This window comes from Pieris brassicae, chromosome 6 (assembly GCF_905147105.1).
Source record: "Pieris brassicae chromosome 6, ilPieBrab1.1, whole genome shotgun sequence".
NCBI lineage: Eukaryota > Metazoa > Arthropoda > Insecta > Lepidoptera > Pieridae > Pieris > Pieris brassicae.
The window spans coordinates 14,081,673-14,101,728 of NC_059670.1; the positions used below are offsets into that span (position 1 = coordinate 14,081,673).

At 32.5% G+C, this 20,056-nt stretch overlaps 1 protein-coding gene across 1 annotated transcript in view; it reads left to right on the forward strand.

The window, feature by feature from the left end:
* Positions 1-19,837, forward strand: part of LOC123711430 (Down syndrome cell adhesion molecule-like protein Dscam2) — a 59,488-nt gene extending 39,651 nt beyond the window's left edge. Inside the window, exons 21-32 of the mRNA XM_045664011.1 lie at positions 386-515; positions 2,791-2,966; positions 4,034-4,213; positions 5,600-5,794; positions 7,029-7,229; positions 7,452-7,612; positions 9,267-9,441; positions 9,951-10,068; positions 11,045-11,199; positions 11,449-11,562; positions 19,070-19,147; positions 19,686-19,837. Coding sequence (XP_045519967.1) covers positions 386-515; positions 2,791-2,966; positions 4,034-4,213; positions 5,600-5,794; positions 7,029-7,229; positions 7,452-7,612; positions 9,267-9,441; positions 9,951-10,068; positions 11,045-11,199; positions 11,449-11,562; positions 19,070-19,147; positions 19,686-19,714 — 1,712 coding nt within the window. The 3' untranslated portion in view covers positions 19,715-19,837. The remainder of the gene's footprint in view (positions 1-385; positions 516-2,790; positions 2,967-4,033; positions 4,214-5,599; positions 5,795-7,028; positions 7,230-7,451; positions 7,613-9,266; positions 9,442-9,950; positions 10,069-11,044; positions 11,200-11,448; positions 11,563-19,069; positions 19,148-19,685) is intronic.
* The last annotated feature ends 219 nt before the right edge of the window (positions 19,838-20,056 follow it).

Sequence of the window (20,056 nt, forward strand, 5' to 3'; positions counted from 1 at the left end):
AATACTGTACAGCATAAGGTATAGCTCGTGAATTAAATGAACCATGATTGATTTTCTCCAGTTCAATCAATTTGTTTGACTCAAAACTAAGCGTTTAAAAAGAGTGGCGGAAAGTTTCTTGTCAGTTCTTCTTGCCTGCTCTGCGCCCTTGACATTCGAACTGGTAGTAAAAGCAAATTTGGAATTAATTTAACCTCTTTTCTGCCGTTAAAGTTATTTTGACTTACTTTGAATTACAGAATCAAAATAACCGTCCTCTCTACATATTTTTTAATTTCATATCGATTAAAACAATTTATTTCTAATAGTCTAAAGCTTTCCTTTCATATTATGTGTGAATTGGTAAATCAAATATGTTTTATTGGAAACCCTTTCGTCTCGATAGTTCCGGAAGCTCCAGCGGAAATAAAGCTTTTATCGCAGTCGTCAAACACGCTGCTTGTTAGCTGGAAGAAACCTCGACAACCGAACGGAAAGTTGCTCCATTTTACGCTCTACTGCAAATCTACTGCCAGGTATATAATAGGTTTAGTTTCCTTCTGTATTTATTGTATATAAGTAAGTATTTACTCAGCAGGGATTTTATAACGAGGCATGGCATTTAGGTTCTGTTGTTTCCATATTTCCCGGAAATTTTGATTTTGGAACAGTTCTATATTCGAATGTGTTTAAATTTTGAATCTCAAAACAATTGAAACTATTAGGATCAATGCAATTTTTTAGTCACAGTGGCGATAGGACAGGTAACGTACGAAAATAAATATCCTTACATATGAATATAATAAGGTCCTTACATATGAAATTGGCGTTTTGTATGGGAGGAACAAAAAGTCGAATATTTTTAAATATAATATTATTAATTAATCAAAGTATGGACCATTGTTTTCTATGCACTTTTGCCATCTCATAGGTAGTTCATTGATCCCTTTTCTAAAAAAACGGGACGGACGGACGGACGGGATTCAATAAAATCTGTGAAGGCGATTTGGACTGCCCCATCAGAGTTAAATTTTTTCCCTTGCAAGAAGTTGTCCAAATTTCGAAAAAATGGTAATCTGTTGGAGCAAGGTCCGGGGAGTACGGAGGATGTCTTAGACATTCCAATTGAAGCTCTTCTAATTTGGTAGCCGTCTGTTGTGCAGTGTGTGGTCTAGCGTTGTCGTGAAGTAGCAGTGGCGTGGAGCGATTGACCAGCCTAGGTTGTTTAGCCGTTAGCTTTTCCATCATGGTTTGCAATTGCTGACAATAGACATCAGCCGTAATAGTCTGGCCAGATTTGAGAAAACTGCAATGAACAATACCGGCACTAGTCCACCAAACGCTAACAAGTAACTTTTTTGGGGTTAATTTTCGCTTGAGGCAGGATTTGGCTGTCTGGCCAAGATCCAACCATTGCGCTGAGCGCTTCTGATTATCGTAAAGAATCCATTTTTCATCACAGGTAATGATTCGGTTTAAAATACCTTCACTATTGTGCCGGTTCAGTAATGTAACGCAGCAGTCGACGCGCGTTTGCCGGTTTACTTCAGTCAATTCGTGAGGTACCCACCTTTCAAGCTTTTTAATCTTCCCAATTTGTTTCAAGTGAATTAAAACAGTTTTATCACTAACACCGCAGCCTGCAGCTTACTCGGACGTGGTTTGCGATGGATCCGCTTCCACAATAGCCTTCAATACTTCATTATCAACTTGAGTCTCAGGCCGCTTGCTCTGCAGGTCGAAATTTTCAGAACGAAAAGGTTGGAACCAAAAACGAACTGTGTTTTCGTTTGCAACATGACCGCCATACACATCATACACCTTTCGAATCGTTTCCGCAGCACTAGTGCCACGGCGGAACTCGTACTCGTAAATAATGCGATACTTTAAGTTTTCCATTTTGTAAAATGAGTGACGCTAACAGAAAAAAACAAATGAATGACGGTCATCGAAGCACAAATACATGAGTAAATAGCCGTACAAATTTGAATTTGGAATTCCTTACCAAAGAGGAGAACATCGTGATTAAAGTGGCCAGTACGAAATACGCCAATTTCATATGTAAGGACCTAATATTTTTAAAGAAAATGTTCATGCAATAATTTTCTACAACTTTAGAAGAGGCCTGACACGGCTTCAGTGATGTTCTCATTATAATAGAAATGTAATAGCCCTATAACCCTATATTGGTAGATTAAGAATGCATCCATTTTTTTCGACTTTATGTTATAGACGAGGAATTAATTTGATCTCCTTCCTTGTAAGTCTGCACGTGACTTAGATTTTTGGGTTTGATTGATGTCGGTTTAGAATGAGATGCACGCTTCAACCACTCGACCCACACTGGAACTTTGTAATGTATATATAAAATAAAACAATATAGCGTTTAAAATATTAAAGACTAAGGTCCATAGTATAAAGTATCACATAGAGATGAAATTTTAGATCAAGTCGTAACTTAATGTGTGTACGCCTAAAATAACTCTTTACAGAAATGAAATAAAGTAATAAAATATCACATGTGAAATATCAAATCAATGAACGATCTGAAATGTTCTGTATATATAAAATTATACTCACTTACACATTTTTTTACAAGTCCGGTCAATGAAACAAGTAAAGAGATTTCATAAATATCAAAAATATCCGTGATAATTAAAATACAATGATTTTATTGTAACAGTCATAAAAAATTCAAATAAAAGTAATAAAACTAAGCTGATAATTGAAGTTTTAATCCAGAAGTATCGTAAATAGAAGTCCAAAAATTTTAATGTATTTTTTAATTCTAACAAAAAATTATTTCCCTAGTAATGACGGCCCTGAGTCGCACAGAATAGATGCGCAAGAGACTCCAGACGAGACACATAGCCATGAGCTAAAGGGTCTACAGGAAGGCAAGCAATATGATGTATGGGTGACAGCAAGCACTGCCATTGGAGAGGGTCCTCCAAGCAGACGAGTTATTGATGCGCCCCAACAAAGAGGTAATTAGTATTGTACTGATAGTTTGAAGCCTATTATATGTATAATGTGGATCTTTGCATTTGTTTATATCATATGATCAGCCAAAGACTTATTATGATATAATAAATGTTATGAATCGAACCCAGGACTCATATGTGCGATAATATTAACATAAAAATTTATGAGTTTAAATTGAGTTAAATGCCAGAAGAAACGATTTTCTTTATACATATTAATATTTTTTTGCTTCAAAGTTATATATGAATTTTATAACTTTATTATGAAGCACGAAGAGGTCTTTGTTTCAACTACAGTAGTATTGGATAGTACACAACTCTTTGAAAAGAATATTTTAATTTTATAAATTTTGTCAATATCAATAATTATTGACACGACCGATTTCATTCGATTTATTACTATTAATTTCGCTGTGGTTTTGTTTTATTGTCAGTTATAGATGCACTTGACATTCTATTTTATGTAATAGGGGACAGATGGGCAAGGGGCTCATCTGATGTTAAGTAATACCGCCGCCCATGGACATTTCCAGAAGGCTCGTAAATGCGTTGCCGGCCTTTTAAGAATTGAAATTAATTTTATTCAATAAAACTTAGTTAATAACGCCTTCAATCACATATTACTTAGTAAGTATTAATGCAAATCTAATGGTATTGTATTTATACTAATTAATTTCTTGTTCTACGACTGACAATTGTGTACCTAGCGTTATGTTTGAATTATGGATATACATATCTTCAAGGGTTACAATTTATTGTTGAAAAATTTGTTTATGAACGTCCACCGTATCGTTTTTTATGGCATAGCTTTGTATAATATGAAATATTTTATCCGCTGAATATTCTTAATATCGTTTTAACAGATTTTATATTAAAATCCAATATATATTGAATTTTAAAAATGGCTATGCAAAGAAATATGAATATCCAACGCGACGACTCGTGTTTCACACATAACTTACTAGACGACATTACTTTCTATTCTCTTAAATTATTTTCTAATATATATACATTCTCTTAATTAGTCTATTGGCTTAGTTTAGACGATAGTACGAATTCTTTGCCAACAGTGGTAGCCGGCGTTTCATCCCTTGGTGGCGACGTTGTAGTACCAGTCCGTGGTTCTCTGGTCCTCGCCTGCAAGAGCGTGGGTGTACCACCACCACGCACTGTATGGTATCACAACCATTACATCATTACTCACCATCCGCGGTACACCAGAAATAAGGACGACAGTTTACTTATCAAAAGTAAGGTTTAGCTTAGTATTAAGTTAGGCATTAATTAAAGGTATTACAATCAACAACAGTCACCGTGATCAATGATCAAGGTTTTACAACAGTCACCGTGACCACTCACGCTGTAAAGCACGCGAAAAAACGTCGGAAAAATTTAAAATTATGTAAATAATTATAAGTTTATAATAGTAATACATAGCTTCAATCTGGTTAAAAAGTGTTTTCTTTCAAGGCATTACAATATTTTTTAAATAAATAATTTTATTATAAACTTTGTTCAGTTTTCAATAGGACAAATCGAGCTGTTCGATTTTACTGCCCTTTCTAAAGAACGTTTTTAAAACTGATGTTCTGGACAGATCGTTTATAAGCAACTTTTTTGTTCTCTATTCTCTAGAATTCTTTAAATGCAAATAAGTTTTAATGAGACTGTGTAGAAGGGAAGACCTTAGCCCTAGGTATAAAAAATATAAAAGTCAAAGGAACTCCAGCATATTGCTTTTACACAATTAATCTTGTTTTAAATTATGAAACAATGAATATGAATTTTATTCGAATTTTTCTCGCGTTTTTTACTAACAATATCGTAATAATTTATCTATATTGCTACGTAGCTCTCATCAAAGTTAATTGCATGTGTATTGTGTCGTTTATTTTTTCAACTTCCGCGTTTTTAAGTTTTTTGGTTTTATATTAAAACATCAGTCTGAATAATAACTTGATGTAAAATTATTATTACATGAACTTGATTTTCGGATGATTGTATGACCTTAATGTTGTGTCGGATATTTGTATATGAGAGTCATATCAATCAACAATGTCAAAAAGTCAGAGTCAAAAAATTAAAATTTTACATTAGACATGTTTTTATCTGTCTGAGATTCAAGGATTTATTATTGTTAAAGTATTTACGTATAAAATTTATTTATGTATAAAACTATTAAAAAAAAATATTTTTTTTTTATTCATTACGTAAATATGCATTAACATTTAAAATTAACTGTGTCAGGGTTCCCAGCTCTTACATAACAAACTTAATTATAAATTCCTTAAAGTATATTAACATAATTTAATTACATATTTTTTTATTACATTTTATTTATTTTTGTTTTTGATTTTTCGACTGTTATCAACACGGCTGAATACATGAGTGAGTGTGTTGGTGCAAATGTGTGAGTGAGTCAGTGAGAGAATGAATAAAGTGTGTAATTACACGCTAGGTCTCTAGGTATTTTGTAACACACGAGACTGTATGAAAAAATGTGTGCGTGAACTAAATTTAATCCTGGTTTTAAAAGGTGGTTGGTGAGAGGGAAGATATTATAGATACATATTTATGTGCGTCTTGGGTATCTCTATTTGCTTATAAACTGTACAACCTGCAATTATATTTTTTAGATATAGACCAATCCCTCAGTGGTAACTACACGTGCCTAGCGAAAAACCTCTATGGATCGGATTCAGTCGTGTACTCAGTCAAGGTACTGCCTCTCCCAGATCCACCCACATTGAGAGCCACTCCATTTAAAGACTCAATTGTCATTGAGTGGGATGAATTGAAGACTAATAATGATACGCTGACATATGGGATTAGTGAGTATTTTTAATTACAAGTAACAATTTATATTATAAACTATCTCACACAATACATCTATAACGAAACGAACACAATTTCATTATTTACCTAATCTCCGGCTTTACACGCTCCGGCATACTGTTGTTGTACTTCGAGATATGTAAAACATATAATAAATTTTCATGTAATATTTTTTTTTAATCTGAAAGAAACAGGCTATTTCAGTGATGCATGGAATTTTCAGTGTAATATGTGTAAAACATAAATATAATAAAATTCAAAATCATTTATTCAAATAGTTAATAAAATGTAAGTCTAAAACAGAAATGTATATAAAAAGCTTCTAATTTTACATTTACTGCCAGTTCTCAAATCAAGGGCATAGAACGTAAGAGAAGAACTGGCAATTAATCGATCAAATTTTTGAATTTGTTTTATATATTAAATCAGCTTGACACTCACACTTTGTCGACAAATGCCTCCTCCAAATGTCGCTATGTTGATCAGTCCTTCTATATACTCTATATCCTTAAACCCTGGCTATTCTTCTTACGATGTCCGCCCAACGCCTTACCTGATTTTCCTTGATTCTCTTTCCATCCGTAGAAGAAGACAAAGAAGGTAACATACTGGTAGTACGTTACTTTCTTTGTCCATCTTCTCTCAAAAATCCGTGATTAAAAAATTTTGAGTCACTACATCCTCATCTAATCTGTTTTAGAATTTAATCACACCGAAGATTGTATTTGATCGAAATATAATACAAGGGTATTAAAGTAGTTTAAGAACAATAATCTAAAACGTCAATCTCGCTTATATCTAATCTCGAGAGCTGTCAAAAAAATGCTGTATGAATTTTGGCATATTTGACAGCGCTCAAGACGTTTTGACTTGACCTACGAATTCAAATATGGACTTAAGACTAATTACACGTTTGTTTACGTGTTTACCAGCTTTGTGCGTCGTAGTGCAGTTACTATCGTCGCTATCTTGCCAAGATAATCGTTTTAACGGGTACTTAATATATAGGCGTGCGGTATAAACAATCTTGAATGAATTTTGTTAAGACCGTATTGAGAAACAATTTTATAGAATCTATAGTAACTTAATCTAACTTGTTTTTTTTAATCTTGTTAAATACCTTAAATTGATAGTGAAATACCTAAAATTATTCCTCTATTTTTTTACTTTCGTAATTACATTTAATAAAATAAACATCGTATAACGATATCTATTATATATACTTTTTAGGTTACAATCTAACATGGCGTGAGGGTGATGGGCCGTGGCAGGAAGCGTGGCCAGTTGTCCAAGAAACGCGCCTTGCAGGAATACAACAACACACGCTATCAGGTCTTAAGTGCGGCACCAAGTACTCCGTCAGAGTGACTGCTACAGATAACGTTGGGACATCTGCGCCCGCTCATGTCGATATTACGACCTTAGGTGGAGGTGAGTACTTCCAAAACTTTTTTCAAAGTTACAATTTTTTTTACATATTTTATGTGACTATTTTGATCGTGTTTTTTACGTATGTTTTTTACAAACGAGAGCTGCCAACAATCAAAGTAGTATTTAAAATGACTGAAAAGTAATGAATTATAACGTTAATAAATACATACACAGATAAAGTTTATGGTAACAATGTAAATCAAATAAGAACCTTCTGTATAGCCCCAATATCACCCCCTACCACTGATTGGCTTTGGAGTAACGCCACACACATCTATATACAACTGAGTGGATGGGATGACGGTGGATGTGACATCACCAAGTGGGATGTTGACTACAGACCTCTGGGGTCTAATGTATGGCACCGGGCTGATAATAGAGCGGTGAGTTGTCATATCTCTTGCAGCGACCGTCATTATAATTTACTTTTATTAACATGTTTATGGAAAGGGATTAAATACAACTACAGTGATAAATACAGCCCTTAATAGTAATTTGATATACATGGCAATATATTAAGTTGCGCTGTGACAAATACGTTCAAATCTTAATTAAAAAATACCTAACATAAAAAATAATGTTAGACATACTTTTGACATGAAACATCTATACTATCAAAAACATAAATTGTAAAAAAAACAAGTCTCGCACTTAACAAAGCGACATCTTATACTGACCATATCATTATTTAAAAAAATGTATACATTGACTTAGCCCTCGTATCGAAACACAATGTATCTCACAAGTCATACGTATATTTAGTACGATTGCCCAAGTCAATCTACATATTAAAAACATAAAAGATTTTTAATATTGATATGGTCAGTAAGTATCGCTAGGTTAAAAAGTTACGTAATAACTCAAAACAGAGACTTCTAATTTTATCCACAACGAATTTATAGGGGGTCAAAAATGGACCGAATTGTTTCCAGAAAATATCGCGTATAACCGATTACTGAAACATGCTATACGATGATATTGTATAGTTATATACAGTAGTAGTATGTACTACATTGTATTTTAATAAAAATAAATAGCCATCATATTCTGTTAATTATTCGTAATATTTTTTTCATTATGCTATATTTAATTCCGTCCGTGATCTGTTCTCTTGTGCATAATACTTGTACAAAATAATTTCGATGTTTGACAACTGCCAGACGTCCCGTGACGAGTCACGATTTTTTATTATATAAACCTTATTGAATCAAATTCTCTTTACTTATAAAACTGATGATGGAGTGTACGATGTAGTCCGTTTAAAAATAATGTTAATAATTTTGAATCTAAAAAAAATCTGTTGAAATATTTACAAATATTTATTCTCGAGAACGTCTAGATGCTAAACAGAGAACTACAGCTCGTATTATTAATTTAATATTAACAAGTTCCGTTATATTCCTAGTAACATATTCCATATTTCTATGCAAGCATCAACATCGTACGCGATGCATGCAACCTATTTCCGGGAACATAAATAGCACTCGAAGTATAACTCCACTATTTGCTTTATAGTGATGCATTTCCAACAAAGATATACTTGATATAATTTTACTACTATTAGAAATGAAAATTAATATAAGTTAAAAAGTTCGCTTTAAGATAAGAGAACTTCACACTGTATATTTTGTTCTTAACTGTGTTTTCTGTGTCACACTATCCAGTTAACTTCCAAAAATACAAATATATAGTATAAGTATATATTATATAAGTGTATCATCCAACTTAATTATTATAACAGGCTCTATTTGAACATTTAGAATATAATTTTATAGCGTTTTAAATCTTTACTCGAGTTTAACCCATCACCTGGGTCTATATCTAGACGACAGCCTCGTCTAACGTTTAGTGTGACTACCATTTTTCCGAACCATCCAAAGTTGCGACGTCGTCACAATATGTTATATGATACAGCTTAGGTCCCCATTTCATTAGCCCGCGATTATATCTAGTCTTGATCATACAATTAGCACTTTATACGAATTTAGTTTTTTTTTTAAATATAAAGAACATTGTATTTATTAAAATAAAATATAGGCAATGGAAGTTGCCCATCACTGGGGCTACGACTATCGTTCAGCACTCGGTGCTCCATCTCACTACGCTGTAGCCGTTCAACCTGCTACGTGGTATCAACTACGAGTCACCGCGCTTAACGACGCTGGGAAAGCTACGACACTCTACACATATGCTACGAAAACCGTAGATGGAGGTGAGATATTATGCTACGTTTTGGTTTAAATACGAGTAGCATGTCTTTTAAAGATGCGGTTTTTGACTTAATATGTATGTTTCCTCAGTACATATCATACATAAAAACTATTAGACCTACAAAAGGTACACTGCCACAGGGACCAAGCTTTGTTTTCAAAATTTGTTCAGTTTTATATTTATCAATTTTTAATTATTATTATTACTACTATATAGGTTAAGAATATTGTAAATACTTTATATTAGTGTGTTAGAAATTACTATTTATTTATTCCACTTAAAAAAAATCAATGGCGCTACATACCTTTTTAGGTATGGGCCTTAGATTTCTGTATCCGTTTCATGATCATTTGTAAATCGCATAGGCAAGTGGGTGATCAGCCTTCTGTGCCTGACGCACGCCGTCGATTTTTTGGCCCTAAGGCAAAGGTTGTCTCACGATGTTTTCAATTTTAAACTCAAAGTATTATTTCTTCTTTCACTGTTGTATATGTGAAATTTATTTTGTAGAGGAAATCGGCCCTCCTTCAGATCTGTTTGACCTTAACATGTTGGTGATAATATGCAGCTCCATTCTACTCGTAATATGTTCACTTGCTTTCATCTGTATTCTGGTTAAACGGCATAGGTAAGTGCATGATAAACTAGTTTACTTTAATTCAATGTAAAGCAAGCTTTATGGAACGATTTTATTTATGATTCACCTGAATAGATGTGTCTTTAAAAATATTTTGTTCATTTTTTGAAGCGAAACTTCTTTGTCGGCGTTGGAAAAAAACTGTCACATTTTTCGGTTACGCTTCACATTGTTCCGATACGTGCCATCTTTTTCTTTTCCCTACCGCGTTTGATTCGAAAAGATTCGACGCAATTAATAACAAAAATATATAATAACGATAACAATGATAGTTATAATTCTATTACAATAAATGAAATTCTGTATTAATCTTCGTAGTAATTAGGTAAAATGAAATAATTGTATTATTTGTGTTCATGTCTATGATAATAAAAGCCTTTTGTTAAATTTTATCTTATTTAACTTTATTTATCCAATTTCTGTAAAGTTGCATTTAGTAGATCATTTTTCGAAATATAAGGTCCTAAAGAAGTTTCACTTCTTACGTGTATATTAAAGTACACGCACACATTTTTTTAAAGTAAAAACTTCTTTAGCATCGTTATGATTTGAAAGTCGATTAAACGAAAGAGATACAGTAAAAAATGACAGACATATTCATAAGATTTAACGTGGAAGAAAATTAAGTATGCAACATACAGTGTATTATTACATAACTTTACATTATTTCAGTTTCTATCAAAATTAAAGATTGATATTAAACTTTAAAATTAAAACATTGCTCTATCTTGAAACCATAACCTTTGATGGTTTCACTTCTACCACGTGTGAGTTGCACACATGTCTTTATTTGATTTTTTAACTACTAAAAGAGTACTTTGTTTATTGTGATGTAGTACAATCCATAGAAAATCTTATATTGTATCATACAGAAATGTATCGAAGCAAAAACCTACACACACCTAATACCTGAATTACACACGTAACAATTTATAATTTCTCTCAAGTTATAATAATATTCCGACAGACAAACCTTCTCATCTCAGTACCGTCACTCCATTGCTGAAGAAGTAAAATCCCGGAACGAGAGTGTCGCGTCGCACTCCGAGAATAAAGACAGATATGCGCATACGCCGCGGATATACACATCTCCCATACATCCACGTAAACCTAGTAAAAATGGTAAGTAAATAAAAAAAGAAGCACTGTATTTGCATTTCATTTTTGTATATTATTCTATTTCATAATTGTCCTTTAAATTATATTGTATAAATATATATTGTACAAAATAATTAACAGTAAAACGTCCATATTGTCCTTATCACTCAAATGGTCTGCGGTCTCATAAAAAAGCGAGTTTTAGCTAAAACGTTGTAAGGTTTTTTTTATGAATGTTGCGTTTTGAATGTAACATTATTATGTTTGCTACAGAAATGTTTGAGATAAGCCCGTACGCGGAATTTGCCCTCGGATTCCGTGCATTTGACCACGTGGAAAATCAAGATCTACCCAGCAGACTACCTGGAAGACCAAGATTCGATACTGGCAAGTGAATTTTCTCAATAAATTAATATAATTATTGAACAAAGATTTGAAATACTGAACTTATATATTTATATCATATGTGTGCTTTACATTTTACTTTCAAATCAATTATACTTTTGATTAAATAATGTAGTTAAAGAAAAAGAAAAGTTAAGGAAACTTTTGTCTCATATTACCACCAATATTGTATTTCTATATATGTGTCAGAGATTATATAATAAGAGACCAGGCAATATCATTGACATCTTAAAGGATGTAAATTGTCAATGTGACAAAGTCAATATGTCAGTAGTGCGTGGAATCGATCGTTGAGTTCTCTGATTGTGACGTATCCACCAACTATTTTAAATCTATATATATATATATATGTGTGTGTGTGTGTGTGTGTTGATTTAGTAGTCGAAAGTTCCAAGTCGCTTCTATTCTCTCTTATTTCTTGACCTATTTCACACACAAACTGTCACCAGTGGAAAATATAAAATGATTTTCATAGATTTATTCTCTATTGGAAATTCAATATTCTAGATTGTGCCAATGCAGTTCCAAGTCGGAGTTGGGACAATAAAAGCGCAGCGAGCGATCGGATACATTGTCACTCTAGTCCTACATTGAATTATGTTAACTGAACATGACTTACGTTTTAAATCAATTTTGCACTTACGACTTATATTTTATTAATAATTTAAAAAACCAAACGGGTAGGAGCCACATCTAATGTTGAGTTATACCGCTGCCCAGTAGGTTTATACACTCACATAGCCAGAAGGCTCGGAAGTGCGTTGCTGCCTTTTTTTTAAGTATACGTACGGTTCGCTCTTGCTACTACTATATATTTAGGTGATCATTATCTCGGTCATATATATCTTGCGCATGTTGGTATGTCTAGTAGTAAGGTGTGTTAATAATTAAAGCCCTAAATTAATGATGTCCAGTCCTTAGTACCAGAACTAATTTTAAGACAAATGAATATGTGATATAGAAAGTTGAGACCCAGACCTAAAAAAGGCTGATTATTTTTTTATTATATTTACAAATTAAAATAAAATTCAAACTGCTCCTTAAAAATATTCATGTATTAAGTCAGTACATTTTTCTGAGTAATATGTGAAAGCAAAGTCTTTATAATTAAAAGAGTTTATATAAAGTTATAGCAACTATTACGAAATAAATTTTAGCAATTATCTCTCCACTGGCTTAGAGAGAAAACATAATTTATCTTACTAACTTTTCTAATTTCTAATGTTTAAATATAACTTATACCCAACTTTTTGACGAATTAGAATTCAACTTACACCCGACGAAGTTTGACTTCTAAAATAGGTCAGTTCCGCATCCAGTAACTCTACATCCAGCTGAATCAGCATTCACTAACAGGATCACGTCTGCTTTGAAATATAACCGTCTCCGTTCGATTTATCCGCACACTATTCAAAACGAAACTAACATGTCAGCCATTTGTTACTATTGTAGTCACTTAATTGAATCGGTTTTATGAGTTTTTTGATAACATTTTTGTTTTTGAATTACTTAAGAAAAACCTTTTTAAACGTATTGAATAATTGCAAAATTCCGATATCAACTTCGGGGTAATACAGATAACACAACTTTCTCTACAGCTGTGATACTTTTGACATACAACACTTTTTGTCTTCAGTCACCGTGACCACGCACGCTGTAAAGCACGGGAAACGTCGGAAATAAATTGAAATTTAAAATTATGTATAAATAATTATAAGTTTATAATAATAATACATAGCTTCAATCCGCTTAAAAAGTGTTGTTTTATTATAAAATAGGGGGCAAACGGGCAGGAGGCTCACCTGATGTTAAGTGATACCGCCGCCCATAGACACTCTCAATGCCAGAGGGCTCGCGAGTGCGTTGCCGGCCTTTTAAGAATTTGTACGCTCTTTTCTTGAAGGATGTTTCTTAATGTGTAAAAGCTATGTTAACAAAAGACAATATTACTTATTGTTAACTACAATATGTTCTTTACTTCTCATTATACTGTTCTCACCATACCAAACTGTCAATATGTACATTATATTATATACATATACAGTATACAATTTAATGTGGAGAAACGGTAGTACCTGGTACTACAACTTGACGGTATTCAACGAAGAGCGGTTGAAATCGTCGACGACTAATCGCTTTTCGAGCTATGAACCCTTGGCGCTAAAATAAACAAATAAGTTTATTATGGAACATAAGATACAGGTATCACTTATTCCACGTCATAAAATTTGAATAGGTAGACATCGTGAAAGAAGACAAAGGCCGAGAGAAAAAGCTGGCGTAAAAAACTCTCGATACGTTTTTTTATTTTAAAAATCAATCAAATCAAACACTTATTTTAAAACAAATATCGCAAATTAATTAGATAGATGTGAGGTGTGTCTACCGCATTTACCATGAAGAGTGTTCAGAGGAGTTGTTCGGATTTATACCAACAGCTAAGTTACATTATCGGACGTCGAGACAGAACACGAAATTCCACCTGTTCCACCTCATCGTTGTTCCATAACTGAGCGTTTTTAAGGCAGTTTTTGCCGCGCGCCACCACTATGTTGAACCAGCTGCCCACTGAAGTATTTCTAAACCAATCCGACTTAGGGTCCTTCAAGGTATGAGCGTACCTATTCATAAAAGGTTGGCAAGAATACCGTTTCATACTAATATCAATAATAAATATTCTAAATAATATAATTTAAAATTAAACAATATTATTAACTTACGCCTTACGATATAATAATTAGATCCCGTTTACTAATGCTCAGTTTGGGGGAAAGTTAAAATAGTGATGTTGCTTCTTATAAATTAGTCGATAAAGCCTTTTTCATGTCTTCTAATTTTTTTTAATAATATAATTTCTTTGAAATAAATAATTTATTTTGTCAATCGTTCATATTACTTATATAATATGTACAGGGAGAAAATTATATGCTGCTGTTTAAGTTATACGTACGTTATAAGGCATGGCGTCGGGAAATTGATGTATGCAATGTTAACGAACATGTTAAGTAAAAATCTAGGGTTTGAATCTATAAAAAATATTAATCAGTTATAAGAAAATAAGGAAGTTCGAATTGATAATAATGTTGTAAACAAAAGTAGCAAAGAGCATTAAAAAAACTACAATTTTGTTTTTTTTAGTTACATGTGTACAGATCAAAAAACTTTTTAATTTTTGAAATGAATTTTTACAAGCATGAAGTTTGATTTCATATAAATCGAAAGAAATATTGTTAATTTATTATTACTTACAAAAATAAATACCGATGAGATCAATAAATAAATATACTCTTTCATTTCTTATTTATTTAAAAACTATAGCAGCAGCTCTGTTAAGTATAAATCAGATGTTTTAATATGTTAGTCAGTGAGTAAATCAACATAGTTTTTTAACGATTCTAAATATTGAAATTGCCCCATCTCTCTTCCCTAAAACTGAGCGTAGAACAGTTTTTAATAATGATATATGATTTTAAAATTAAGATAAATTTAAATAAAGATTTTTTTCGGAATATCAAGATTATTTCAAAACTTTATTTGGTTTTCATGTTGCTTTCATAAGAGCAGTATCGGCCAATTGGCTTCAGTGTGTGATTCTCATTCTGATTCCTGAGGTGGGGCAACAAATGATTACGAAACAGATACAGAAATCGGAGGTCCAGGCTTAAAAGGTTGTAACATAATAGGTAGGTTATAAGGTTTACTGGTTTTAATGCTGCTTAAGTCGTGGCATTATTATTTATTTATTAACATTTCGTCGCATACAGAAATATAATACAATTTACATAATTACATAATTACTAAGCGGAGTGCAACGTGTAAATACTCTATATTTGTGTATTATGAATTATGTCAATAATAATAATAACATATTATTAACAAAACAGGATGAAAATTGATTTTTTTTTAGAATAATAAAATTAAATAAATGAAGACAAAGGATGTAAATGGGCGGTTTTACTACAAAAAGTAGTAACTTGCAAACATAAATTAAATTATTTAGAAAAGAACAGATAACAGATTTTTTATCATTATCATTTTTCAAAGAAAGAGTTTATTTCATATTATTACGCCATCATCACCATCCAACTTGTAGTTTTAATCAACTAGGAAACTGTATATTTACGGAATTTCTATTTTGTGAAATAAATTGCAAATATATCCCGAGGGCGGGAATCGTATCGAGCAGGAGTCTATAAAATTAGTTTATATGACGAATGCTGAAACGAATACGCCTACATATTTTAAACGACGTTTCAGAATTTGCTGCACTTGTAATTTATTATTATTAAGTGAATACATTACATTTTCATTTTAAATAGTAAAAATAATTAAAAATTAATAAAAACAAAATTAAAACAAATTTAACAAGTTTGGTCCCTGTGGCAGTGTACCTGTAACGCTGGCAGCATTTCCTCGCTGTATTGCGATACTTATTCGTTGAGCGAGGAAAGCACCGGTTCTGTGGTCACTGCTACTATCTACCAGGCGCCAACCTAAATCTTTAATCACCGCCTGTGCACTTGAACCCCACGGCCCAAGAGTCTCTACTCCAAAGGGAACAAAATTGGAAAACGAAGTTGGAAAATACTCTTATAATTGAGCCGTTTTTTTTTAATGAAATAATTAACATTTGCAAGAAATACATACATATTTTTACTATGTGAGAGGACTGGGCATTTAGACACAAAAGTCAACAGTGCGTATTAGGCACAGAAGCCTGATCACCTACTTGCCTATTCGTTCACGTTCTTTTTGTTTATATGATGAGTACAACTAAATAAAACATTATTTTATTTTCAACACTGCTTTCTCCGTTTTCATCAAAGTGAATATTTTATTTGACTGAAAGAGCTGAAATGCTTTACTTGGATTAAAGATACAATCTTAATTATGTTACTCATTGTTTAGTTTTATATCAGACAGTTCACTCTTGTAATGAGTCTTATTTAGTTTTATGTGAATATTTTGAAGGTGACCAAAATATTCAGAATATAGGCAATATTTATCCGTACATTATAGACGAAGCCACGGGTCCTTACAAAATAATTAAATGTCTCCAATGCCTACCAAAAGTTTTGATTGCTACCACTTAAAGTTTGAACTACGCAATTATCAAACCCACATAACCTGCATGTGTTTGAAGTTTAGCTCATTTGACAAGACTTCTCTGATGAACAAAGTTATATTGACGTTGTAATTAATTGTACTTGCTGACAAAGTTTAAGGATAATTGTAGGCTTTAGTCACTGCGTTAATTGTCATACTTTGTAGTCACTACGTCTTAATTTTAACAGTTATTTACGTCGCTATTAATCATGCTTCGAGTCGTCCATTAAATCGTATAATTAATCATAGAGTTTTTTGTTATAGAACATTAGGCAAACGGGCAGTAGGCTCAACTAATGTTAAGTGATATCGCCGCCCATAGACCCTCTCAAATCAATCGAACACTGCTCGAGAGTGCGTCACCGGCCTTTTAGTAATTGCTACGCGAACCCTAGGTCTAGTTGGTTCGGAAATACTTCAATGGGCAGCTGGTTCCACATAGAATTGGTGCGCAGCGAAATCTGCCTTCATAAACTCAGTTGTAGAACGACGGTCGTCGAAGTGATACGGGTGGAATTTCGTATTCTGCCTCGATGTCCGATGATGAATGTATTAATCCGAAAAACACCTCTGAACACTCCCGTGGTAGATGCGGTAGAAGCTCCTGATAGACCCCACACCTAAAGAATACATCCCCACAACTTACTAATCTCAAAATAGTTACGTAATTTAAAGCTCGATTACCTAACGACTGATTTAAATACCAGAGTACGTAGAGACCCGTTCAGCATCTGATTAGATCTGTCAACCTATTTAAGTTTTTAGTCAACATTATTTAACCATTATGTTTAACGAATGACTTTGAACACTGTTATATTAACAAACACTAATAAGAAAAAGAATTTGAGAAAAAATGAAATGCTTTTCCCAATCTACCGTTATGTCATTTATCATCCAAATACTATTTGAAGTTCCCCTTAAAAAGGCAGAACTCAAATTTCTTTATTTCACTTGGAAATTGTGATACTACCTATCAATAATTGAACTGCAAGAACTCTGTATCAAAACACTAATAATAATAATAATAATCGTTTATATACCAAGATAGTGGTACAGTGGTTAGATCGGTCACCTACAAATATCCGCACAATCAGCCATATATAATTAGGCATGCAAATGACATATACAATTTTACAATGTCCTATTATAACAAAGTTAAATTATTTATAACCGGTGTCTAATCTATGATCCAAATACTCGCCTACGCTATAAAGGCACTTTGCCTTTTAAAAAAATATTGATGTTTTAGATGCATCAGGTTCCAACAAATTTCTTAATATACTTAAGAAATTTTTCGTATCAATGAATAGAAACGTACGCCATCAGTCTTGTTGTAATTTAGTGAAATTAATGACTTCTGTTACCCGGCTACTTCTATCTAACAGCTGATCGATTGCACCGTTCACTGAGATTAATGTGTGTTAGATACTTTTTTGAATCAATTCTCTTAATTTTCATCAAATATATTGTACTCAGTCTCGTAACTCAGTATCGCCTTATATTGAATATTTTAGTTGAGGGTTACAACTGATATAAAATTGTTTATTAAAACCTAGTAATAATTATAGTAATAACCTAGTAATAATGATTTAAAAATTAAAGCAAATTTAAAAGTTTAATCCCTGTGGCAGTGTACCTCTAATCTGTATTGCGATACAACCCATGAGTTTCTACTCCAAAGGGAACAAAATCGAAGTTGGAAGACTCTTATATTTGTGTCGTTTATTATTATCCACCGATCCTGCGGCCGTCCAACGGAATAAGTTTTTAAGGAATTTTATAGTTAACTTTACTTATTACATTTTGATTGTGTATTTACTCTCACATCCCACAATTACTGAAGCGAACGCAACAGTGGGAACTACATAAAGATTGTAATACTTTTTTGGCCTAATAAACTGACTAAGAGCGATATCCAATAGTCCGTATAATGTATATAAGTAGAGAATTAAATAGGAGTCTTAGCTTGCCTTGACCATGCAGTTTACATCCCTGAGGTCGTAGGTTCAAATTTTGGCTGTACCCAACTTTATTTTTACGTACGCAATTAACACGCTCGTACGGTGAAGGAAAACACCGATAAACACAAAAAGTCAACAGTGTCTGTCAGGCACGGATGACTTACTTGCCTGTTGAAATAAATATCAATATCTAAAGTTAAGTTTTGTAGCGCTTTTAACTTGTTAATATGTAAATAATTGTAACAAGAAAGTTTTCTCATTATATAGGAATGAATTTGATTTAAACTTGCATATATATAATATTAATTGTATAAATATTTAGGTTTAAAGACGTAAGGACGATTGTCAGACTGTGTTTCATCATATCAAAACCATCACGTAGTAACAAGCCGTAACACTTACTTAATATAATTCTTTTACAGAGACTAGTTTCGCTAACCGATCAGAGTCCGATGATAGCGATAGCACATCAAAAGCCACGGTATCAGCTATGCCAAGACGTGAGTATCCTTATTTTTATTATGAATATATGTTATTTAAAAATTAAATAATATTTACATTATTTGTAAATGTCCCACTTAACGTACGTCGCACCTAATGTTCGACGGTGATAAATGTATTGAAATGTTACACTATTATAAGAAGTTATAAGAAGTCACAACTTTTCATTATATTAACAATACCATGAAAAGAGTTTTTAATCACTAAAAATTAAATTTGTATCCATGTCAAGTTAGTGTGATGATAAAAAAAATCCTATTTATTTCAACCACGAGGTCTTGAAAGTGTCGTTCAGTGTTCAGTTTAAGAAACACAATCTTATAAAATTGATTTTTAAAAAAACTTGACATTAATATTATTTTTAGGAAGTTTTTAATGAAATAATTAACAGTAGAATAGTATGCAAGTGGTGACACCACTAAAACATTAAGTTATTCTGTATAGAATGTATTAATTTCTGGCCCGAAATACTTCACAGACCACGGCACGTTCAAAGTATGTGGTTAAACGAATTTTAAATTAATTTCCTACTTTCAGGTCACTGCCGAACTCCGCACCACAGATAAAAATATAAGTTTTATAATGAATTAAACCATATCATAAGTAATGTTGTTTATGTATAAGAATACAATTATACCTAATATTTTTACACAGATAAAATTTATCTGTGTAAAAATACGTAATGTGTAAGTCCTTACATATGAAATTGGCGTTTTGTATGGGAGGAACAAAATTAGGAGGAACGAATACTTTTAAATATAATATATTTAATTAATCAAAGTATGAACCATTGTTTTCTATGCACTTTTGCCATCTATTAGGTAGTTCATTGATCCCTTTACTAAAAAAACCAGTCGGACGGGAATCAAAAAAATCTGTTAAGGCGATTTGGACTGCCCCATCAGAGT